Below are 25,658 nucleotides of genomic sequence, written 5' to 3' on the forward strand. Positions count from 1 at the left end.
CTAAACACAAAGCATTGTTTTGGAACCTACATAGGATTTAAAATAAAACAGAGGAGAAATAGATTGCAGTAAAAAAACCTAAATAATTGAACATAGAATAATGTGTTCCGTCATTTATTAATTGTAATCTTCCTTGTGATACATCATCTAGACCACTGGAAATTTTGTGTCGGATATGTATGTAAGCATATGTGTGTGTGTGTATCTGTGTGTGTGTATCTGTGTGTGTGCATATGTATACATATATATACACATATATATGCACATTCATGCATAACAAAATGTTTTGATTAGTGATCTTTTTACCCATACTAAGAACATAGCATACATACAGCAGTGAGTTACAGTGTGGTTACAGAAGACCCTTAATGTTCCTTCAGCCACTTCCTGAAGACATTGGAAGTGACCACAGAAGTTGCCAGGGTGTTCAGGGCACAACAGCACAGGCAAACCTCAGCACATGCTTACTCCAAGGAGTGATCTCGCATTCACACAAGAAGCAACTGTGAGAATGGGAGCTTGGGCATCCAGTGTCCTCCTAGGTTAGGCCGTGTTCTCTGCTCACTGGGTGAGATCTTTCTGCAGGGCTGTCACATTATCATTACACCAAGGAGGACTCCTACTCCTGTGCTTACAGCAAGGCTACTCCAGGATGAACATAGTGGAGGATGATCATCAGCTGTATCTGAAGGTTTCTCTTGCAAAGCTTCAACAAAGTGCAAGCCAGGGACTGCAAAGGGCTGTAGTGACAGGCTGAGCCTTTGCTAGATCTTTATAGTGGGGGCTAGGGACAGGCCTTAGATGTGCCTTTCTGTATCAGAAAGCCAAGTTCCTTTCTTTATCTCATACAGGCACAAGCTTAACAGGGCCCTGAATAGGAAAACGTACGTTTGTACCTCAAATAAGTTAGTGTTACAACAGTCAGAGCAGGAATGCTCAGATAGTCTGCTACAGGCTATAAGTAAACAGGAAGATTTGGAAGAAAAGGGTATTTGTGCCTGCTCATTTATGTAAGTGTTCTACCTGTTCTTTCTACTTTATTTGTTTGTTTGTTCTGTTTTGATGAAATATTTCCCAACATAGCAACATTTTGTTTGCTGGAAAACTATGTACAGCTTCATTGGAGAGAGAAAAGCCACAGTTGTTGTAATCTGTTGAACTTTGATATACCTCTGTTTTCCGGGGAAAAGTGAAGACCTACATTGTCATTTTCTGTTGTAACTATTGTTTGTGGTACATAAGTTCTTTCCAAGTAATTCTGGGGAATACAATTTCAAAGGGACTTTTAGTTTCAGCCATTCTTACTTCCTGAGGAGGGAGAAGTAACAAAGTTCTGTAGAGCTGACATTTTGCCTCTTGTCTTTCAAATCCATGTTTAAAGCCAATCTTGAATTCCCCATTTGGTGTTCTCTTCTTGTGCTTTTATCCTTCGGTATTCTGTAAACTTTCATACTTTCACATGTGAACAGGGAGAGTATTATGGATAACAACTCCCAGAAGCTGACTAGTCTCGTTTTGACCAGCCTCCTTGCCCTTGAAACTACTTTCCTGATTTCTCTTCTGTGTCTTTCTACCACTCTCTCCGCTCTGGCTACCAGCTACATAATGGTCTTCTGCATTCAGAGGTGTTCATTCCAATCAGCAATGGAATTAGTTTATTTATCATGTGAACTCTATACATGGAGTTTAAAACCATGCTTGAAAGAAGTCCTGGAGTGGGGTGCTAGCTTCATTTTCAAAAGGAATGCTTATCAGTGAGCTTTCCATCCCAAAGAGTGCACGTCAAGGGAGAGAGGCTGGAATGATGATGACACGTAGGAGTTGAGTCCAGTTTCACTTTGGCTGTTCTGATAATCACAGAAGATGTATGCCTAAGAAAAGGACAGTACTTGGTTTGCACATAGAACATTTCCAGTGTTTGCTGCTCTTTTCTTCAATCCTAATAAATGACGTATAGCTAAATTGATACATGAGGGACAAGATTTATGCATGCTTCCCCTTAAGGTAAACCTAGAGGCAATAGAGAACTAGGAGATTATTCAGGAAGAGCAGTAAGTAAGATGATTTGAAGAGGTGGGGAGGAAGAGCATATTCTGGTTCACCTATTTTGGAGTAGATCCTGGACTTCCACACTGAGTATGGTGGAATGGTTTTGGGCAGACATCACTATGACTAAGACCAGAATTGAGCTTGCTCTAGGCCTGTTTCATGGGAGTCATGAATATTACAAAAATGTCCCTGTTATCTTCAAGATAGCGCATAGGTGAGGAAGGCCTTTAGGCCAAGACTGTACTCATCAGGATTTTTGTTCCACTTTTTTTCTTGGTGAGAGACTGTGTTCCCTTCTCCCTACCCCTCCTGGCATCCCCTCTGTACTCTGCCTCTTTAGGTTGCCATAGCTTTGATGATCACTTGACCTCCAACCAAGAAGGAGGAAAATCCAAGAATGTTGTGAACCTGGGAGCAATCCGCCAAGGCATGAAGCGCTTCCAGTTTCTCCTGAACTGCTGTGAACCAGGCACTATCCCCGATGCCTCCATTTTGGCAGCTGCTCTGGATCTTGTAAGTCATTCATTGGTGTATTTTTATCTGCTGATTGAGAAGCATATGACATGGTGGTCCATTGTCATTCACTAATGCTGCTCATGCCCACACAGAAAGTAGGTAAAGCCTCACAGCAGTGCCAGCTGGTGGTGTTGCTATTAGTTGGAGTTTTAACATCTGTGACTGGAGGAGTATGCAGACAAATTTGATTTATTTTTTATTATATGGCTTCCCCTAACCAGATTATTGCCAATGCAAAGCTTTTATTGTCAAACTTCAAATTTTGCCCACAGCCATTCTGCTTCTGGCCCTAGTGTCAATAATAATGTAAAGAATAAGAATTGAAGACTAGCTAACTACTTGGAGAGGCATAGGAATTCCACTCAGGAATTCTAACAGAGTTATAAATAGCACACTGAATCACCACAGTGGAAAAAATGTCAAATGTCAGAGTGTGCATGCTTTTAAATGTAGATACTCCAAATTTGCAGATCCACATCTCTGAAGTGGCACAATTCAGTCCCTCCTTCCTGGCACTGTCTCTTCTGTCTCCCTCCTTTTCTTTGCAGTTGCTGGTTTTTTATCAGTCCCTTCCATTTCTAAAGCAGTGGCCTTTAGCCTGTGGTTCATGGGCCAGCAGGGCTCTCTGAGGTGCTTATGTGACAAGCACAAGAATGTGACCAATACAGCTATGAAAAGCCAATTATTAGTAGCTTCTCTGCACAGTGCTCTTCTTCCTTCCATAAGTGTTTGGATGTCTGCAAACTGAAAAAGATTGAAAGCCACTGCTCTCAGAGCATCCATGTGCTCTCTATCCCTTTGTCTTCCCACTTGCCACCTCACCTCTGACTGTTGTGCCATTTGTGCTCATATTCCATTTTTTTCCTTGCTGCTGGGGATGACATGCTCATGGACTCTCCCACTGTGCTAGTGCTATGCCCTGAGCTGTGCTGCCTTGTCTGCTTCCTAGTTGTAGGGATGTTACATCCCTATGTCCACAACTCCTTTATACCTTCTTCTTACCCTTGCATCCTTAAGCTTCAGATTCAAGTAAGTCTGCATTAATACTGGCCCAAAGTCGCTGTTGCCATCAGTCCACATCTAGCTCTACTGTTTGGACTGGTCCCTGTCCATCTTCCAGTAGAGAGGTGATTTCTTCACTAGCTCCCATTCTTCCATTGTTGTCCTTCTGGCTGGGAGCCATGGTAGCAGTGGCTGATAGGAAAGCCTGTCTCATGCTCTCACAGTCAGAAGTGGTTCCTGCCAGTCAGGGTTGCAAGTGTGCTGGGAAGGTTGCTGCAGGGGGAGATAGTCACTCCTGCTGGAGTGCTGCACAAAGACAACTTCATTCTTCAAGCCTGACAGGCTGCCACCCCATCGTGAATTCTAAACAAACACAGGGAATGTAAAGGCACATGGGCAGGAAGGAGCACATTGCTGACAAGTATGTCACTAAGATCCTTCTGGGAATGCACTACTCTGTGTGCTAATAAATCAGATGATAAATCAAGGGGTGGTAATTATGTGCCTATTGCCTGTAAATGTCTTTTAATTTGTCAACCATTTAGGCTACCAACTTACTCAGTGCCCATGTCTGAAGTCAGCTGAAAACTACTGGTCAGAGTGAACCATTTGAAGATGTCTGTTCTGATTTCCAGAGCTGGCTTTTTCAAAGTAGAGTTTGACCCTGTTTCCTTTCTGCTGAATGATGCAGAAGGCTTTGGTATCAGAACTTCTAGAAGGTCTGTAGGCAGAGATGAAAGAAGCCTTGTTCTAATTACAGACTTGGGAGACTGCTCAGCTGGCATTTTGTCTAAAAAGTATTGGAGATCTATGGAAGTTAAGAAGTGACATGAACTGCAGGTATCAAAAGATGACAGCTTGTCACCTTGCTTAATGGCAATGTATACTGTTATGGAAAGTTCTCACATTTTGTGTCAGTAGAGCATACCCAACAGAAAACTGCTTTTTTAACTTCTGTTTTCAAGTTTTTGAAGTCACAGTTTGAAGCAGGTTGGATGCAAATTAAAAGCAGCCTAGTTGCTATGGCAACCTTTAAAAAATGAAAGGCAAACAGCTTCACTTTCAGTTCTTTCACAAACTTTTCAAGCCTGCTTTTTTTATGCAGATTATTGAAATTCCATTCATATACCACTTTGAAGAGCTTTGATCAGCCTGGATGTTTATACAGGTTTGCCACAGTGATTTAAAGAAACTAGAACAGCGAAACAAAAGCATCCTGATAGAGGTAGTGATTTGTTTTAAACTGAGTGTTGCCTTAGGCTTAATAACTTTGTAGTTAATGTATTTTCCTGGAAGCAATGTCCATCCTTGACTGAATTTTATACAACTATAATCAATTTATGGCTTTGCAGACATTTGATGATAATAATATGTTGCAGACAGTTTAATCCTTTGGTCACCAGCTTAAATCCAGACTTGGCAAGAGTAAAATCAATTTTCTTTCTTTTAAGAAATATTGGAGTTTGAAAGGCAAGTAATAGGATATTTCAGTCTGTGGTCAAGTTTCTGCAAGGATTCTAATAAACTGCTGTTGTATGAAGATGTTAGATGAAGTATCCTAATTGGACCAGTGTATGATTCCCATGTGGAAATACAAGCTTTCCTTTGGCCAGTTCAGCAATGTGACACCTATCACCATTACATTTCTTCCGTAAGATGTGTGAGCTTATCTGTTCAAACATGTAAATCTCTTACCCTTGTTGAAATGCCATGGTGGCACTGCTTTATGGCAGGATAGAGTTTGAGAGGACCTACTAAATATTGGAACAGCAGAAGCAGAGTCCAAACTGCAAGAATACTTGCCAGCATCTTGACTCCACATCAGCCAGAGTCTTAAGTGACCTCTGGTATTCCCATGTCCCTGTTTCCATAGCAGAAATATTTATCCATAGGAGATCATATGACCTGGAAGGAAATCAAAGATTGCTCCAAACAGGTCTCCAGAGTAGATGGCTGGGAACAGGAACAAAGAGCTGTGTCATGGATTGTACCTCACTATTTTTAGATATAATCATAGAGATTTGAACTAATGTTTTTGAGGCAATTCTCAAGGACACTGATTAATAACCAGCTAGGTTATTGCTTTTGCTGTTGTTAGTACGAATCAGGTTTTCTGTTGGAAAGCTCCAGTGGGACTCCTTGGAATTTGTTAAGAAAATGGTGGATTCTTATTGATGTTAATTTATACAGTACAAGAACACTTTTCAGAAGGCAAAGCGATACAGTAGGTCTGGTGTTTAAAGTGGACTTGTGAATAGTTTCCAAGGCACAGGCAGCCTTGTGAGAGTATTGCTTCTGCGTTAACTGTTGACAGTGACCATGGTAATTTGTGTTCTTTTCAGCTATGCATCACCTGCCTGATTAATTTCTCTCCATTTGTGATGTGTTTCTCTGTGGTGTGAATCCATCCCTGTCCATTCTGTCACATCTTCATCTTTCTCTTGCTGCTGCTTCAGGTTTCTCTGAGCCTCAGGTAAGCAATCCCAGGGAGCTTGTGCCTTCTCCATCATGCAGGAGGTCTTCAGTGATTTTTAATCTGAAACTTCTGTTCCTCCTTCCCCCCCGCCCCATGAGTGCTTCCGTAATGTTTACAACACATCTTTCCAAGATTTCCTATATGCTAAGATATCATGGCTTTACCAGTGATGAATTAAAACAGCAGGAAAACAAAGGTCAGGGCTTCATCTTTTCATGTATGGTTAAGGTTTTACTCCATGAGACTAGAAAGATAAAATCCACTTCTATTCTGTGTTCCATATTTCATGTAAGCAACAAAAGATTTGTAATGATGTTTCCAGATGCTAGAATTTAGTTTTGTTTCTGGTTGTCAGTGAATATCTGTCTTCAGATTTGTGCCTTCCTCATCAGAACACTGGGCCAGCTTTAATGTTTTTATTCAAGAGAATTGCTGAAAGATTGTTGTTTGCTTCCAGTGTTTGAATAAAATAGGAGCAAAAAGGTTTAACAGGGGTATTATGTCAGAAGCAGTTAATGCATATTTTCTTGTTAATGTGGACAAAACATTTTTTATGCTGAATTTTTTAATGTCCTCTAGAAGACTTGACTTTTTCTCAGTTGTTAGTAATTTCTGGCTGTGAGTTTAGCTGCAGCACAGAATTTCTTAAGTCAATTCCCAAGCTTTTGGAACATTGGTCCAAAACATCTTGCTTTCAACTTTTGATTAAAGCACTGATTAGAGGCACTATTTATTAATATTCCATAGGCTATGTTCCGTGGTCTCCGGACTTGCCTGTTATTCATGGACCACAGATAAAGAACCTTCCCTTAAAAGTTGATGCTGATCTGTTTTAATTATATCATTAAAGTTCTCATCATCTAAATGTGTGGAGTATACTTGTGCTCTGTGAAATCCCTGTTAGGGAACCTTTCGAAGTAAATTGTGGACATTATTGTACTTTGAGATACACAAAGTGCTGGTCACAGGGGATTTTGCTTGTGAAAACTGTAGGAAGAGAAGGAGGAAATTGAATGGAAATGAGGAGAACCATTTGCTTTTAGGCACTTTTGATGTCTGTGAAGATGTTATTTGTGCACAGTTGTAGACTGAGTGTAAGCTACCCTTTGGAAATGAATTACAGCACTGTTTTTGAACATCTTTGAGAGTTTCAGAAGTATTCGTTTTTGGTCTAACATGGATCTTGCTGGGTGATTTAATACAAACAAAGAAACACTCAATATCATTTCTCCCATTAAAGAAAAGAGCTCTTCCTGGCTGGGGACAGGAGGATTTTTGTCTGAGAAATAGTCAACCACTTCAAAACACAACTGCCTGATGTTATTTCAGTACAAAATTGTCTGATGCTTGCTAAGGCCATTGAAGTTAAGCCACCAAAATTTCATCAACTTATGCCAGTAATGGACTTCAGTCTCCATATCTGCTTGTTTTAAGTGCAGAATAGTTCTCTTCCTAGTTTCAGAAAGCCTCCATTCATACTTCCACCTCCAAAGATGCACAAGGAGAACTTAACAAGACAAACTGTAGGATTCATGTGGCCGTGCTTCTATCTGCACTTGGAATATTTGCAGCCTCACTAACAAAGGTGAAAAGAAAACTTGTCTCATTCCTCCAGTAAGAGTGTCAGATGCACACTTCTGCTTTTGGCAGTTACATGATTTCTGAAAGAAAGCATTACAGAGGGCTGCTGGCACAAGGTTTTTACCGAGTTTATAATGTAAACTCTGCACCTCTAGAGGTTGGACTGAGTATAGCTGTTCACTGAGCTTTGGTTTCATTAGCTCAAGAGGTGAGATCTACAGCAGAGATTCTGGTTTTGGGTTTACTCAGTCTATGTGACTCCATGGCAGGCTTGCAAAGCAGTTGATTAAAGTACAAAATCCTCTTAATATGTTTGTATTTAAGGTGATTTTTGAAAACGTTTCAGGAGGCTCCTGTAGTGGCAAGAGCAGCCCTGTTCCTGGAGTGTGCACGCTTCGTTCACCGCTGCAATCGTGGCAACTGGCCCGAGTGGATGAAGGGCCACCATGTGAACATTACTAAGAAAGGTCTGTCCCGTGGACGTTCTCCTATTGTGGGCAACAAAAGGAACCAGAAACTGCAGTGGAATGCAGCTAAGCTCTTCTACCAGTGGGGAGATGTAAGTGTTTTTTTCTCTTTTACTTACGTTAATAACTATACCAAAACGTAAAGGTAACTGGATCTTGTACAGAATTTCACTTTCAGTAAACTGAGGAATCGTAAGTTTCTCTTTCAACTTGCACTTCACAGCCTGCCAGAATCAGTTCTTCTCTTAATGGGAAGAGACTTTGTTAGGAGGTAGAAGTGTCCCCTTCCCCTGGGGATTCCCCTCAGGATCCATTTGGTCCCCTCTCCTAGTTCCAGTACTTATCACATGTGAATGCCTTGGAAGAGTAAGAGCAGGGCATGTGATACTACTTGTTTTTTTTCAAGCTTCCTAATATTTTTAGCCCAGGGCTGCTTGAGCTGGATGTGGTGCTGTATGTTTAGTAATGGATTTCTCTTTGACGAACTTATTCAGTCTCTTTGCACCCATACCAGCTGTTAGCGCATTCTTTGGCAAGGAATTCTACAGGGCTTTTACATGTCATCTAAAGAACTGTCTTGAGCTTAGCTCCTTCAAGTTTTATTTGATTGCAATTACTTTCCATCCATGAACTAGGCAGTTGCTGTGTCTGGTGCTGTCACTGTCTTTGGAAAACCACTAAGGTGTACCCGCTGAAGGTCTGACACTCACTGCAAACACTTCACAAAACAGTGGGAGAAGTTCCTTTGGCCTCTGCAGTGCCTGTTACATGTGTCTATCTGGAAGTGAGCTTTGTGCTTCTCGCCTCTTTTCACAAAATGAAAGATTTTTACAGTGAGCATTGTGATTGGGTTAAAAACCAAACAAATGTAAAATCCAAGGCTTGGGGGAATTTGAAAACCACGTATTCCACAGTCTTGGAGTATTTACATAAGCCATGCCAAAAAAGCCTTACTGGTCCATATTCTCCTAAGGTTAAGCCAGTGCATACATCTCAGTGGAGCACACTGTAGTCCCACAGCCCAGGAGAAGAGCATAGTTTGGCTGTGAGCACCCAAGCTAATAAGCTTTGTCTTTTGGCATCTCTCCTCCTTCCATTTCTGAATCTAACTTAGAGAATGCTACCTGAGCACCCCACTCTCTGTTATGTCTCAAACGCAGGTGACTGTAACAGCACAAATACCAAAGATCCTTGAAAAAGTATATAGTGTGAATGCATTTGCTTCTATATCCCATGAAGCCACCACCTTAGCCTAAAACCTTTGGAGATTCCAAGTGGAGAACATAGAATTACGTAGTCCTAGTATTTTTGCATACACTGACAGTCACGGCTATCCATTGCTGTTTGCAGACTCTTTACTTCTAGACATTTCTCTTTTTCATATTATGACAAAAATGGGAGCAAGCAAGTAAGTAACTATTAGAAGCCAGTTAGATTCTCCCTCAGCTGCCAGTTTTACAAACTGAAACAGTCCATGCTGGAAAAAGTCCAGGAAGGTTTTGTTTTCAAAATGTTAAAGTACCACTGCATGATGCAAGGTCACATGTGATGGAAGGCAACATAGCATCATTCTTTTCACCTGAACTTTAATGGCATCATAAGATTTATCTGGATTCATTCTAGAAGCTAGAAATGGCGTGTGGGTGCCAGCTGCTTAGGAACATCCCAGAAGGGAAAAGCCTTACTTTTACTTTAAGGTGGGAGAAGATTTCTTCTTTTTTCACTGCAAGGTGTCTTGCTGCTCAGTAATATTTCTGTTTCTTCTCACTGGAGGCTAGGATGGCATAGTTACCCACAGCATCACTGGCCCCCAGACAGCCTCATGCTTCAGGATTGCTCTCTTCCTACCACTGCTGAGGTGCAGTTCCTTTATGTACTTTATGTTAATTGCTGGGCAAGGCTGGTCCTCTGGCACTGCTTTTCTTCCCAGGAGCTGTTTCAGATGAAGCTGTCTACAGCCAAACCTGTAGTGCTGGGGCCCTGCAACATGTGCCTCTCAGGCAGCTGCTTTTGTTGGTTCTGACCAGGTTCCAACCAGATAAGCTGAACCATGAGGAGAAACAGCTTTCTGTTGCTGTAATACAGGCACCTGCTTTAGAACATCTCACTGTTTCTGTGTGTTAACCTGCCCATTTCACTGTGGCACTATCAGCATGAGGGGCTGTGCACTCACATAGCTCCTAAGCAGCTTCATTACCAAGAAGATGAGCTTCCTTGCCCAGCCCGTCTCTGCCTCTATGCTACCAGATGCTTGTCAGCACTAGAGCACACCTTCCTTTCTGCTTGGTGGCAGCAGAGCTGCACTCTGGAAGGAAGATTCTTGGACAAAGAGAAGAGAAAATGAACTGAGGCCTTGTTCTGGTTTGGTTTGGTTTTCTTTTCAGTAAATAGGACTGGAAATTTTTTTTTAATTCTGGATCCTAGCTTGTCTGTCATTGCTCACTTATTGTGATATACAGTGCTATTATCGAAGTTTAGTGAGACTGAGAATGAATGTAAAACCTTTTTTGCCCACCCAGCTCCTTTAATTCAGCCTCCCTAACATCCATCAGAGACTAACAGAGGTAAACCTTTGCCACGTGAGGTACGGTTTCGACTGCCCATGACAGTGATAAGCCTATTGAATCAAGCAATCTCGTTATGCTGTCCTTTGAAATAATACAGTGTTAAATCTATTCTGATCAGGTTAGTCTGTGACTTCCTTTGACTGTTTCTTTTGAGAGACATTTTTGTTTTAAAGTGTGGCATGCTCTCTCCTGGGAAATAACACAATAGGAATTCAGTCCTCATTAGGTAGAAAGCTGTGGGATTATGTATGATTGCTTTAATATTAGGATGGACTACACAGCATTAATGTGATAAATTACTGCTTTGTGGAGAGACATGCAGAACATTTCTTCCTTTAAATGCTTGAAACATGAAAGGGCAAAAAAAATTGAGAGGTGTGGAGTTCTTATTTAGCAATATGCAGGCTCACAGGCAGCTGAGTTTGGCAGTTATTTGGATCAGCTTGCAGACCACACCGATACCACCTTATTCTCTTTGTGTAGCAAAGTCTACCATCTTCATTGTTGCTGGATTTCACAGGAACTGCTTAGTAGCGAGGAAGAACAGTTGTAATAAGTGACTTTTCATGTATTACTGTGTCACTTTAGCAGAGACAGGAAAATTATATAGTGCTGGCATGTCCATCAGTTCTGACTTGTAGAATATCCAGAAATGCTCTTCAGTATCTTTCTCTGAAGCTGTCCCAAAATCAAGAAGACCAAATGGCAAGTGCTGATAAAAGCTCTGTAATTAAACACGTTTCCTATCTCACATAGTTTTACGTGCTTGTCTGTGTTCTCTTCACCTACCTGTAGCAAAGAAAATCAAGCAAATCCTTAAGAGCTCTGAAGTGTCTTGGCAGGAAAGCATTCTTCTTGCTAACACACCCTTATCTGTAGCTTTGCTGACAGTACCCTGAGGGCTGTTTACATGCTGATAATGATGCTGGCAATCAGCCATGAATAAATGATCAATGCCTTTCTGGAGAATGTAACAGTATCCAGTGGGAATCTGTCTTCTTTACGTGGATCCCCTCTACACCATTACCCATACACCTTCCCAGCTCTCATAAGCGTATTTTCTGCTCATTTTTGGGAAGTGCATCAGGAAATCTTTCCTTTAAAGACAGAAGCAGGCTTTCCCACAGTAGTTTTGTGGAACAAACAGGGACTTTCCTAAGTCAGAGGGTAGTTTCTTAAACAGAAGTCATGCATTCCCAGTGGAAAAACTTAGCAGGAATCTGGAACACATATTTCAAGGGGAGAAAAAAAAGTGGGAGAAATTAATACAAAATAATGACCTGATCTCCTCCTGCCTGTTATGTGCTGGTTTAGGTTGGAGTTTCTTGGGAGTTAACCAAAGCTGCAAAAATTTTTTATCCTGAAATTTGACACTATTTGGAAAACAAAAAGGGGGGGGGGGAATAAATTATGGGTTTGGTAGCAATTAATCTATTATCATCACCTTCTCTGCTGTGCTTCACAGACAATGAAACTTAAGCCAGGGCATTCTGTTCTGGCTGGAACGTCTCCACAGCCTGCTTTGGGCTGAGTCCTTGACCTCCAGGGCTGGGCTGAAATTCTCACCAGTTTGTGCTTTCTGTTTCTCCCTGTCTGCAGGCAATCGGTGTCCGCCTCAACGAGTTGTGCCATGCGGAGAGCGAGAGCCCTGCCAACCTGCTGGGCCTCATTTATGATGAGGAGACCAAGAGGCGCCTGAGAAAGGAGGATGAGGAAGAAGACTTTTTAGATGACAGTAAGGAGACTCCCTTTACTACAAGAACCCCCCCTTGTAAGAACCTCTGCTTTAGGAGCACTTAATTTCTCTTCTCTTTTCATCCTCTTGCCACCCAGCTATATTTCCCAGTCTCTCACCTTCACCCCAGCTTCCTTCCCTGTTCTTTCCGTGCCTGGAAGTACAACATGACAAATGGGGAGCAGCACTGAAAGACTTTGAAGGAAAGGAGGCAGGGGGGAAGGAAGCCAAGCAGTGAGTTGCAATTCCTGTATAATGGCAACTGCAATTATAAGCAGAGTAATAATTTGTTTCTTGAGTCTTGCTGTCACCTGAGTGCTAAAAGTGGTTCAGACTCATTCCCAGTTATTTCTGCCAAAATATTTGCGCTAGATTGGCTGTTTTTTTTTTGTTTCTTAACACTGAAGAGTCATCTCACCTGATGTGAGTTGGCACAGCCCTGCCAAAGGCTTTTAAATCTTAACTACAGTATATTTTCCTGATACTTAAGCAGAAACATAGCACAGCGGTATAAAAGGTATCATTGAAAATCTGTGTAACAACAAGATGACTAAAACACACACATTTGTGCCTGTGTGTACAGAAGGGTGGGAGGGGGTGACAGATCACTGACTCTGAAAGTCTAGACAAGCATGAAAACTATAATAAACCCTGTGAATCAAAATAAGTTAAAACACATAGTGTTGTAGGTGAAGGTGGTAACAAGCATGCCCTCTCCAGACACCATTTGTATATGCATGTGTGCTGTAACTTACTGCTTCCTGTGTACATATACTGTTCACCATTGAATGTAGCGTGCTAGCACTTTTTCTGTATCTGATGTCTTTTTCTGTGGTTCTGGGTTTTTTCTTATCACTGCATAAAGGCCAACTTTGAAGTAGAGAGGAGTAGGTGGGAGCAGTGCAATGGCATTTTTGGGAAACGATCTCAAGAGAAGGCATTAGCCCTAAGCTAGACCTTCACCGTTGCCGCTGTGTGGTGTGCCAGCACTAGCAGCTTCTTGAGTGTGGGTGTCTGTTCTGGATATGTTATTTGCCCTTTTGGAGATACATCTGAAGCAGGAAGAGGGTGTACTCAAAGTTTTCCCTCTCCTGCACTGTAAATGAACAACTGTGTTCCTGTGACTGACTGATATGGGGCGTTCAAGGGGAGTGGAGTGGAGCTGCTATAAAGGGTGGCCTAAGACAAGCAAATGGACAGAACAGGTTGTGATCTAGAAAGGCATTTAAAAGCTCAAGTATCCTCCTGAAAGCCAATGTCTGAGAATAACTGAATCTGACTGAGGGCAGAGATTTTCAACAACTGCCCTGTATGCTGTAAGGACTAGACTGAGGAGCAGGAAATATGCAGTTGGATATTCTGTTGCACTGTATGTCTCATCTGTATTTGATAGTTCAGATTGTTATAGTCCCTACAAAGTCCATAGTTCATTACTATTAATGCTTACAGAAGAATTAGCATCACAGGATTAACCTGCTTTTATCTGATCCATGCAGTGTCTTCTTACGTGTTTAGTTTGGACTGTTTCTTTGCAAAAAGTAACTAGGTCATACATGGGGGAAAGCAGGTGAAAACAAATCTCTCTGACATGTATGTAGATGAAATATCAGCATATTAAAAATGGATGTGGTTAGTTGTTGTCACAACCAATTCATTTATTTGCTGTTTTTGCTGTCTGTTATCCTAAATAGGATTTTTCAAATTGATCAAATGCTGAAGAATCCTTCCACTTTTCAAGCTGAGTGCCATTACATGGGTTACAAAGAGTAGGATTTCTGAAGCTGTTTGTTTAGACTCAGTTGAGACAAAACTTCAAGTGTTTCAATAATCCCTCTTCCCTTCCCCATGCTACTTTAGGTTAAGCATTTGAATGCATAATTTGATTAAGCAGTTTGATTTTGGTTGTCCCTTGATTATCCAAATAGCACTTGGATTCTTTGCACAACTAAAGAAGCCTGATTTCAAGGGGGGCTGTCTCTTCCGTTTGTAAGGGTAGTAATTAAGAATAGGCACAGTACCTCTTTACCAGCTAGTCATAACTATGTAGTTTGAGAATTTTTCCTGTATTTGAAAGCGACTGTTTTCTAGAACTGCTCAAGATTTCAGTGAACGCAAAACTGTAAAGGGGAAGAAGGATATCTACTTCTTAACTGCCATTAACTTTGAGACCTATACAAAATGCTTTAAGATTACATTAGTTTAGTAGGTACTACACCCTAATATACTATCATATATGCTATAGTATATATGATGTATGTATGTATACTGTAGTATATATGTCGTGTACTATAATACACTACAGTGTTGCTTCAATAGAATAGAATATATACTTTGTTACATTATAGTCTGTTAGCACTGTTGCAGAGCCTGGTAAATACACGGATTGATACTTGTTTGATTGTGTTCCTTTTACTGTAGGAAATGTCAGAAAAGTCTCCTTTTCAGTGCAGCTTGCATTGTGCACCATATGTGAAAATGTCCATCACCTTTTGGTTCCAGATTATGTATAATCTCCTCGCTCACCATAGAAATATTTTTTCCTAGGCACTGTGAATCCTACCAAATGTTGTTGCCCTTTTGCACTGAAAATGGCAGCCTGTCAGCTTCTTCTGGAGATAACTACTTTCCTTCGAGAGACCTTTCCCTACATGCCCAGGCCACGTACCGAGCCTCTTGTGGTAAGTGGACAACACACACTGAAGAGGGAGCCATGCCCACAGAAGTCACTGGTCTCTGGCTTCTGTCTGAGGAGAGGTGGGGCGGGGTAGTAACTCAAGTGGATCACTGACACAGGAAGAAAGGTGTCATTGTTTGGTGGATAGAAGATGGGCAAGGCACATCAAATGGGTTGATTAAGCTGTGGAAGCACAACATGTACCAGAAGTTCAAGAAAGTTTTAAACCAGAGAAGAGGGCAGCGGATTGAGAAACTGAGTGTGGGGACCTGAGAGGTGTGGGAGATGGGCTGCAAGGAGGTGACAGTGCTACCTAGCTGATTAGGAGGGATAGTTGACAGAGAACTGAACAGGGCAGCTAGGACAAAGGAAGAGGATGGTTTACAGAGAATTGGATGGAGAGTAAAGGTTGCAGATCTTTGGTTAGACAACCGAATTGAAGGGGAAGTAAGGAAAGAGACAAGTCAAAGACCCAAGGAAAGAAATAAACTTCCATGAGACGGAGCGAGGCATAGGCAAACCTTGGCATGAATAGTAAGCTAAATGACTGACGAGGGGAGAGCTAATTTTGTAAACCCATGAAACCTGATTTCCAGTGGTTCATTCTTGTGTGGATTTTCATACAACTGATAATGCTGTTTAACCTTACCTTCAGCCTATTGTTTCACAAAATGCACAGGCACTCAGGTATCTTTTGTCAAATTGGGTTGAAGGTGACCATCACCTTTAGAGGTGGTTAGCATGGAATGAGATGAGGAATGAGCACACACACAATTTCATCTTTTAAGCCTAATTTATTTAGGAAACCAGGATAAAACTTAAAAAGAACGAATGAGAAGGTAAGTTTCCAAAAGCCCATGAAGGATTTAGCCCTATTATTCTGTTTTTTCTTAATCACAGCCTTAGATCAAATTTTGCTGATGACAGTTGTGCTTGACAGGCTGATTTGGCTGAGCATTATTGTAATTAGGTTCTGAAATTAATTTCAAAGGCTGTAGATGACCTATGATGAAGTGACTCAGCCCCCAGGTGTGCAAGAAGGCCAATTTTAAAACATGGGGATAAATTCAGCTGAAGTCTTCCTAAACACTTTGTTGATATTTTTACCATGTCATAAATGACTGCATCCAAAAGCAGGATAATACCAGGGTTTGGAATTTAGCTCAGTAAAGTAGTTAGACTTGAAACTCAGAATATGTTGAGTAATGAAGATAAACAGAAATTTGTGCTCTTTTGACAGACAGAAATGCAAATGATAAATAGCTTTTCAGACTTACATATGAGAGAGGAGAAGGAATCATTCTGTTATGCACAGGCAGAAGAAACCTTAAGGTCAGACACATTATGCAAGAGCCTGTTAGAGAAAATGGCCACAGAGTGCTTCTTTTACCTTTGTGCTGGGGGGGGGGGGGGGGGGGGGGGCGGGGAATAGAACTGACACTCTTGGTTAAAATGTTAAGTCTCTGTATTTATGGAGTGATGCTTCCTTTCTAAGAGAATCAAGTACATAACGATCCACAGATCTACAATTCCAGCAGAGGAAATCTCACTCACATTGGTGTTTGTAGGCATACCTGTTCCGTAGGTATGAGCACAGATTTCGCAGCCTAGAAAAAATGAAGCATTTGCAATGAACTAGTTTTGGTGGACCAGTTTAACTACCCAAGTCCATCCAGACTTGCCAGGCTGAGGATATAAGCACCCATACCTATGTGTGAGTGAGGCAGGCAGTCCTTACTGAAGTTTCAAACAAAGCCTTTTACTGAAGCTGGTGGAGTAGATACAAGCTCACTTTGCACATGTCTGGGAGTGATGAATACATTCTTGGAGCCTGCTGCTGCCACGGTAGAGTCAGGGAACTGGAACTTGTCATTTGCTCTGGGTGAAAGTCATTCATTTTAGCTTAGCAGTTGCTGAAGATAGATAGACTGTGTGCATTGTCATTTAATTTGAGGGGGCAGAATATCCAGTGTTAGCATGTTGACAGACAGCTGGAGGAGTAATGTGTTCAGGCACTCCAGGTAGGGGAACTCTGGCCTTGCCCTAGGAATATACCTATACTGCTATCATGGCTTAGTGTATGCATGCTGATTTGTGAAGATGCTGTAATTCAGACAGACTTAATCACAGATTTTTATCCTGAAATGCTTTAGCCTTTGTTTCATATCCTAAGCTCTGTCAGATGATGTTATCGTTCACGTTCACCAACAATTTACTCACAGCAAGGAGCTTTGTGTCATCTTAGATTTCACCTAGTTACATTTTGGGTGCATAGATCTCAAAGCTGATGATATCCCCAGTCAGAAGGTACAAATGATGTTCTTAAAGAGCCCACCATTTTGACTGTGTTTGCCAGTGTGGGAATTCACAGTCCTTCTTTCGCCTTTTCTAGCTATGGTTAGAGAAAGAGGATGAATGTCCATAGCCTGTGGAATTTTAGGACTTCTGCTTTTTTTTGGCCCAAATTAGTAACCAGTAGCTGGCACAAGTGGTGCCATTTCTCTTAATAAAAGGGAATGATGGTGCAAACTAGCTGCTCCCTGGTGCAGTGTTTTTTATTTTCCAGAATTTAAGTGCAGCCAACATTTTTATTACTCTCTGTTTTGTGCTGTGTCCTTTCCGCCTGATCTGCACACAGAAAGCTTGCTCTGGGCCATGCTTTCATGGCTGTCACACTGTCAGCTGCCTTTCTCACCTTTTCTGCCTTTGATGAGTACAGATCAATGAATTCTCTAATCAACCGTGGGTCCTTTTGGAGCAGAGACATAACCATCTACCCAGCATCTTCGGCAACAGCCACCTTTTATTGCCACCTGTCCATTAGGGACTATTTATGTGTTTTTCCCCTCATGAGCTTGCCAACAAGGCACCAATTCACTCAGCAGTGTTAACCTAATAAGCATGTTAACACTTCCTAACTCTTCCATCCTGACAGCCTGGCTCGGGCTGCTGCAAGCCCAATGAGTAACTGGATTAGAAAGTGTCAGAGTAGATGGAGAACTGTGTGATAGAAACAAATTCACATCTGAAGCAGTTCTTTGTGAAGCTACTATGGTTGCAGTGGAAAGCATGAGGGCTCATACTGCCTGCACATCTGTGTGGTCTGCATTCTGCTACAGGATCTGGAGAGCTGCAGGCTGCGTCTGGACCCTGAGATGGATCGGCACAGGTATGAAAGAAAGATCAGCTTTGCTGGGGTTCTGGATGAAAACGAAGATTCGAAGGATTCCCTGCACAGCAGCAGCCACACCCTCAAATCTGAGGCTGGCTTCGAGGAGAAAAAAGGTTTGTCAGCATAATAAGGCTTTTGTACTCTCAGGGCTTGTGAAGTGGCGCTTATTTTGTGTTTCCATTTGCATAGACTGTGTTAAAAGCAGGCAGCCATGGAGTCACGTGGCTTCAAATCATTTCAGAGACGCTTCTGGCCTTCAGGGTTAAATATAACAAATGTGAGAAGCAAAGATGTTAAATTTTATAAAACACTGCTATGACTGATGCCAGCTGAGGGCATTGCAAGATTGCTAGAAGGGAGGATGCCTTGTTTGAAACTGTCTCTCAGTGCAATGCTGAGAGAAGCATAGCTATTTGATTCACGTTAAAAATAAAGATCAAAAGTGTTCTTGTTCCTCTTTTATTTTGATGACAGTTTTTCTTTTTGGGAAAACCACAGATAGGAGGGATCTTTCTGTGAAAATCTATACCAGTTTTGAAGTCATGGCATCTCACAGAATTAGTCGTTGATCACTTGATCTCTTGAATTCTTTGCTACCACATGAAAAAAACACACATCTCTGTGGCTTTTAATGGCTAGCAGTTTAATGTTACCAACATATTGTATACTGTACAAGCAAACCTCAAGCTCACTGTGTTTGCTAAGAACAGCAGATTGTTTCCATTTTTGAGCCATCTCACGCAAAACTCGCATACTATTTGATGGTACAAGTGTTGCAATACAATATACAGTCATCGTGCGTATTTGGAATTAGAGGCTAAACTGCCAGACAGTTCCTGTAAATGATTTTCCCTCTAAGAAGTTTTCTAGAACTGTTTAAATTCTGTCTCATAATAGCCATATAAAGGTGCAGATGTTTGAATGATAATTCTGATGACTGTTTGAAAAGGATAAATGTTTGATTGCTTGGAAAGGATGGAATCTGTGGCTGGTTATCCTCTAGAAACTGTAATGTGCATTAATGATTCAGAGGAGCTTTTATTGACTTCAGGGGGCTTTAGATAAAGTTTGTGCTTTCTTAGCTGTGACTCTGCCACAATTACTGAAGAAGATATTAGGAAACATTAGAGCTGCTTCCAAGGCTTACATGTGTGTCAGGTGGGACAGTTAATCCTGTGAAGACAGCTAGGTATACACCTAAGAAAGGTGAGCTGGATAAATTCATGCTCAACTTCTTTTTCAGTACCCTTGGCACACTGGCAGCTAGGAGAAGCACACAGCCTTGTGATCTGTCTGATAGTCTAAGATCAGCAGGATGATACATCTCTAACTATTTAGATAAGGAAAAGCTTCTTTTCGGGTTGGGCTTTTTTTGAATATACTTACAGCAATTACTTGAAACCACTTTTCAGCATCTCAGGCAGCAGTCCCTTCCACTGGGATGTTACCTGAGTGGGAGCATGCCTATAAGCATGCAGTCCTGCTGGAAAATGCTGGTGGCTGTTCTCTATCCTATTTTTCTCAAGACAATACTGACTTAGATTTTCCTATATGTGTTACTGTGCTACAGGCAAAATGCAGAACTATTTTTGCAAAGTTAGTATTAACTTTCTGCATCCTTGACTCTGTTAAACTACATTTTCCCTGCAGTTTTGGTTGGGGTTTTTTTCTCATTCTCCCTTTTCCCTAAACTGCAATGCAGTATTCCTTTACTAAATCTGCCTCTTTACTACATTTTAGAGATGGGAAATGTGACCATGGTAGGAAGATTGAATCCTAATGTACTAATGGACTCTTGGCAAAAATGGAAACTAAATAAATGCAAGATAATGTTATATTTTAAAATGACAGTAATTAATGTTCTTTTCTCTGGCCACAGCATATTCTTCTGGGGATCCAACTGGGCCAAATATTACAGATGCAGAGGCATCTTTTGTAATCTACACTTTCCTAGATAAGAAAATGTTGTTGTGCAAATGTAACTAGAACTGTGTTGCCTGCTGTGACAGGTTTCTCTGCCTTAACCTATTTGATAAGTACTAATCTGTTTCCTTTCATTTTTTACTGGAGTGTTAAAAACTTCGCTCTCATTGCTCACCCCAGGTGTGGCTTAACAGCTATCCAAAAGCTGCAAGTTTACTGTATAGAATCTGCTCCAGGTAGGTCTGAAATACAGACACTAAAGCTAGGTAGATGCAGGCTCTCAGAGGATCTTATGTACTCTTTGGGTACTAAAATGGAATTCTACAGACCTGATGAAATGCAGTCACAAGCGCTTAAGTGGTTTGGCATTCGGGGGAAAAGAACCACTGTACTGAGGTTAATCTGAAAAGAATTCAAGCAGTAGTGATTGCTAAGGAACTCAGCATATTCACTTGGAGGGAGATTCTCTGTCACTCTACAGTGATTTGCCCAGCTGATACATGAGGTCTGAGGAGCAGGTCTCAGAACCTGTCCAGATGTCTTTGTCCAGCCACTGGAAATGGAATTGGGAATTGGGTTCTGAAGGAATTAGGGGCATTCTCAGGAGTAAAGGTGTGTTTGATTTTCCCTGAAGCCAAAATGTAATTTTGTTAAAATATTTTCTTACCCATGATATCCAAAAAGCTGTATCCTGTTCATTCTCAACAACACACCAAAATCGATCACACGTGGCCTTGCCTGATTAGATCTGCAGTAAAATGACTGAGTGTTGCAACATTTGGACTGACATACTGCCATGTACTGCCTTTGAACTAAGAGGAGAATGAAAGTGCAAACGGTTGGTGCTTTGAACATTGAACCATTTCATGTCTGTGCTCATCAAAAATGCAGTGTCAATGGATGTTGTTACTGCCTGAAAGCTGCTGATTTGTCTGAAGGAGAGGATCTACATGCTCCTGTTTCCTCTAAAGCATTCTAATGACGAAGAGTAACATGCAGAGACACGGATTTATGCAAATCTTACTTCAGAGAAGTCTCATGTGCTAACCCCATGAAACAGACTACCCTTCTGCAGTCACGCGTGCTGTATGAGTAAATAATTGATCCTACTGCAGAGCTCAGTGAGGTTTACAGACCCCAGGCCCACAGGAAAATAGGTTTGTCCATGATGCCTTTTTCATGTTTGGGATTCAGCCACCTATCCCTAGCAAGAGGGGATTCTGCACTAATGTAAACCCCAGGGGCTGGCAAAGAAAACTGCAGTTTACAACCATTGGGCAGATCCTGTTTCCTGGCAGGAATTGAATCAAATTTGTGTGAATCGTATGTTTTCCTTGTCCAGGCTTTGGGTTTCTATTAGAGCAGCTGACTCTACTTGCTGGTGGGTGAAAAAGGGCTAATTCCAAATACAGACAAGGCCTGAGGTGACGTACCAGGTCTCCAGGAAATGAAGTGCTGAACACGTTTCTGTAAAGCATCTTTACTGCCCAATTGACAGAGCTGCATTGGCGATGGCTTTGGAGGGAGCCTCTGGCCCCACATTCCTTGGTGGAAGAAAAGACGCTGCAGTATAGGCTGACAGCAAAGGGGAGGGAGGGAAGGGAGGGCCAGGATATCTTTCTTTTTTAAATGGGGAAAAATTAAGGGGAAAAAAGTCCTCTTTTATTCTTTTAATACAGTTCCCATCAGGAAGATCAGGATAGGAGGCTCCCGCTTGCTCCAGATTAAAGGAACCCGCAGTTTCCGGGTGAAGAAGGGGGGTTCCCTTTCCAGCATTCGCCGGGCCGGCAGCCTAAAGAGCACCAAGTTATCACGGCAGGACTCAGAGTCTGAGAATGAGGAGCTGCAGCTGTCCCACAGCAGGGACACTGTCACTGATATAGGTAACTTAGACGAGTGGGTGGAAAGGGAGGGGACAATAGGCAGGACCTAAACTCCTGATGTGATTGCAGCAGAGCTAGAAATGACAGGAGACCCTCACCCCAGCAGGCTAGGGAAAACCTAGAGTCCTCTTCAGGTGACTGCCTGAGCCAGGAACACATTCAAATCCTGGGTACAGCGTTGGCTCCATGCACAGGTTAGCAATTCAGATCTCCGTGTTAGAGCATGAACTCTTGGAATGCTGGTGCCTGCCAGCCAAGCGCATGCTGTCTTTAGGGGAGCACATGCACGTGTGTATATATGCACATACACACCCCCCTAAATCCTATGATACAATGAATACATGAGGTCATATGCATATACTGTCCATACTGACAGGAGATATATATATATATGTACAGACGTGCACTTCATATTCTATGTAGGATATGATGTCATAGGCATGTTTTATGACATGTAATATATATATTCCTATATATAGAACATAACATGTACATGCTACATACTATATTTCTACATATTGGCATATACATATACTTTTACAGTTTACAGATGCCTTTCTTAATCTTCAAAAGATGGATCACCATATGTCTATCTTATGGAAAGCAAATGAGCATCCTGCCATGAGAAATCTCCATCACAGTTGAACTAAAGGGGCTCCCTCTGCTACAGATGTTAACCAAAACCTATGCTTTAGACACATTTGGAGCTGAAATAACCTCCCAAGCTTAATGGTGATTTTTATGTTCCCCAAAAGATGCTTCAGTAGGTGAACATGGAGAGTGGGATTACCTGTTCTGTAGACTGTGGCAAGTCACAGTTCACTCAAAGAGGAGAAAGAAAGGATTAAGCAGAATTCATCCCCAGCCATCTCTTTAGAGCATTATGTTAGTTTGATAGGAGGCTTATGAGTTATGAAATGGCTAGAGGAAACAGAAGGATCTGTAAAGTTCCCAGAGAAATCACTCACTTGCCTGAGTTCTTTAGAACTAGTGTGCTAGAATCAGGATTTTTTTCCCCTTTTATCCCCATAGCATTAGCAGTTTCCATGGGCAATTGGCAGTGACTTTGCCCATTGGCATTTCCAGTTGGGTGCCACTTCTGGTTGGGTTTTTTGTTGATGTTTTAGCCACAGAGCCCAGTCAATGCAGATCACTAAACCAACCATTTGCAGCATCTGAATGGTGCAAAGAATTTGTTTATGATGTTTTTTGTTTGCCTTCTCCCCTTCCAATGAAGAAAAAAGTGGGGAGGGAGCAGTGTTTGCTACTGACAAGATGGCCTGTGAGCCAAGCCTAAATGGTTCTTGTAATTGTCAAGCCAGCATGATAAAAGGATTGGGGAGGGGTGTCCAAATGCAGTCTCTCCAGTGTGGCATATTCTGTGTACTCTGGTGTATTCCCACAAAGCTGGCCTGGCTTACAAGTGCTGTCCCTAGTCTTAAAGCACACAGGGAGCAATAAAAACAACCACCTTTTGGGTATTTTTCTTTTGAAGAAGGGAGCCCATGGAGTGCGAGTGAACCTAGCATTGAGCCTGAGGTGCTGAGCAACACAGGCGCGGAGGAGAACTACCATCGGAACATGTCGTGGCTGCATGTGAGTATAAGTCTCCTCCAGTGCTCTCAAGGATGCATTTTCAGTAGGAAAACCTTCATGCTGGCAGTGACCAGATCACAGTCTGTGCTTTTTCCATGTAGCACCAAGGATCTCAAAAGAATCTCAAGTGTAAGTGAGCTGCGAACTTTGGAAATGTCTCTTTGTCATTTCTAACATGAACTAAAACCAGAAAGCTTTTGTCTTGCTCCCTCTATTTTGTATATTTAATTTGTATGGCAGAAAGGGACTATTTATCTCTAGTGTGCCAGGACAGCCATGCTACCTCAGCTGAGAAATTCATTAGCTCAGTGTTCTATCTTCAGCATGGCTAGTAGGGGTAGTTCAGGAAGAGTAACAGAATGGGCTGCAGTGTGAGTTGGGCTCCCAGCTTCTGGGGAATGGCATTTTAGAAACTGCTTCAGCTGCAGGTTCTGTCATGAGCATTATGTTTCGTAACTACCAAAAAATTTTTCATAGGGAGTTTTTCTAACCCCTTTTTGAGACAATTTATATACTTTTGTCTCCAGTGACTCTGCGACGGTGAGCTTAATTATGCAGCTTTGGGGGGGGGAATACCTACTTTTGGAACATTTTCTTTGGTTCCATTAGATATATTTTATCATGATGTCTAACCCAACAGGGCCTTGTGTAGTTTCTACTGTATCCAATAGATGAGTACAGTGGTGCAAATGCAGGGCCTAAAACATCCATTTTGGTGATCTCTGTACCTGTGATTTAGACATGCCGAAAGTCAATTGGGCAGGTCTACACAGTTCAATCCACTGGTATCCACCTTGACCTCTGTCCTCTCATGACACACTGTAATGGTGCAGTATGGACAGTGTCTTTTGGAGAAGAGTTGAGTTAACTCCCTGTGCACAGGCTGTATCCTGCACATGTGTATGAGGACAGATGCTTTTTTGACTTCTTAGCTGCCTTTGAGAAAGATAGCTGCCAATGATGAGTTGATGCCCCACACTCTCTCCCAGGCACTTCACACAGTCTGCTCTCAGCTGCCTCATTCCTATGGGGTTTGGGCAAGAACAGGTTTAATCCAGTACTGTGATGTGAGAAGAAGTTCTCAATAGTTGTCTCTTGCAAGAGTATGGCAGAGGAGGGAACTCAAATGTCATGTCTTACAAGCTAGTACTTCAGTCCCTGGACTACCCTGCTTCTCTGTCTGTATTCTAATGCTATTGGTAATGATTACACTTCCTTTGGAAATTCCAGTGTACTAAACTGAGTATGTTAGTCATGAGGGTACGTACGAGGCAATGAATTGCTAAAGGATAAAGGCATATCCCTAGCCAGCATCTTAGGATAACTCATGGTGCCTTTGCTCAGTGTGGGAGGATGCATGGGCTCATAAACATGAGGCATAAACTGAAGGGAACTCGAGATGTTTGTCTCACTTTGCATGTGATTAGCCTGCATAGGAGAAAGGAAGGTTTGAAAAATCACCTGTTCCAGTTAATGCCACACAAGTACCGATACAGTGTGATAACTTTCTGGTTTTGTTTGCTGGAAGGAAGGTGTGGGTGAGTGGGCAATAACACTACTGGGAAAAAAAAACTGCTTTACTTCATATTCACAAGCAAACCACTCAAAAGGATCACTGGTTCCAGTTGCTTCTAGGCAGGCACCAGCATTTCCTTTACTGTCCTTTATGGCAATCCAGTGTGTGATGTCCTTACTTTGTGTCTGAGTACTGAGCTACAAGTTGTAACAGTGGAGCAGAGGAGGGGTAGAGGCTATACAATGCTGATCAGATTTATACCATTTGTGTATTGACACAACACCAGCAACTTGAGTTATTCCTGATTGCATGTTCTGGCCTCATGTTATTTTGAGGTCAGACAGAGACAAGAATCCCACATACACAGCACAGATTTGTTTTAAATTAAGCTCCTGGCTTTTTGAAGCCTAAATATGTGAGGATTGAGAGTGATGTGGCTCCCTTGCTTTAAAAGAGCCAGCACAGACTGTAAGTGGATGGAAAAGGTGGGATAGCGTCTTT

The 25,658-nt window shown here is 41.9% G+C and overlaps 1 protein-coding gene across 14 annotated transcripts in view; it reads left to right on the forward strand.

Annotated features, from left to right (window-relative positions):
• Positions 1 to 25,658, forward strand: part of UNC80 (unc-80 homolog, NALCN channel complex subunit) — a 120,246-nt gene that overhangs the window by 39,363 nt on the left and 55,225 nt on the right. For 8 of the 14 annotated variants that reach the window (XM_061459016.1, XM_061459025.1, XM_061458904.1 and 5 more), the window contains exons 22-28: positions 2,390 to 2,562; positions 7,971 to 8,183; positions 12,258 to 12,429; positions 14,938 to 15,071; positions 18,187 to 18,352; positions 21,842 to 22,045; positions 23,541 to 23,641. In XM_061459016.1, coding sequence (XP_061315000.1) covers positions 2,390 to 2,562; positions 7,971 to 8,183; positions 12,258 to 12,429; positions 14,938 to 15,071; positions 18,187 to 18,352; positions 21,842 to 22,045; positions 23,541 to 23,641 — 1,163 coding nt within the window. The remainder of the gene's footprint in view (positions 1 to 2,389; positions 2,563 to 7,970; positions 8,184 to 12,257; positions 12,430 to 14,937; positions 15,072 to 18,186; positions 18,353 to 21,841; positions 22,046 to 23,540; positions 23,642 to 25,658) is intronic. The other 6 variants (XM_061458939.1, XM_061458966.1, XM_061458975.1 and 3 more) reach the window with 3 other exon arrangements.

Source organism: Pezoporus flaviventris, unplaced genomic scaffold (genome assembly GCF_033815535.1).
Source record: "Pezoporus flaviventris isolate CSIRO_AGI_PZ_B2104156 unplaced genomic scaffold, CSIRO_AGI_Pfla_v1 ptg000001l, whole genome shotgun sequence".
Classification (NCBI taxonomy): Eukaryota; Metazoa; Chordata; class Aves; order Psittaciformes; family Psittacidae; genus Pezoporus; species Pezoporus flaviventris.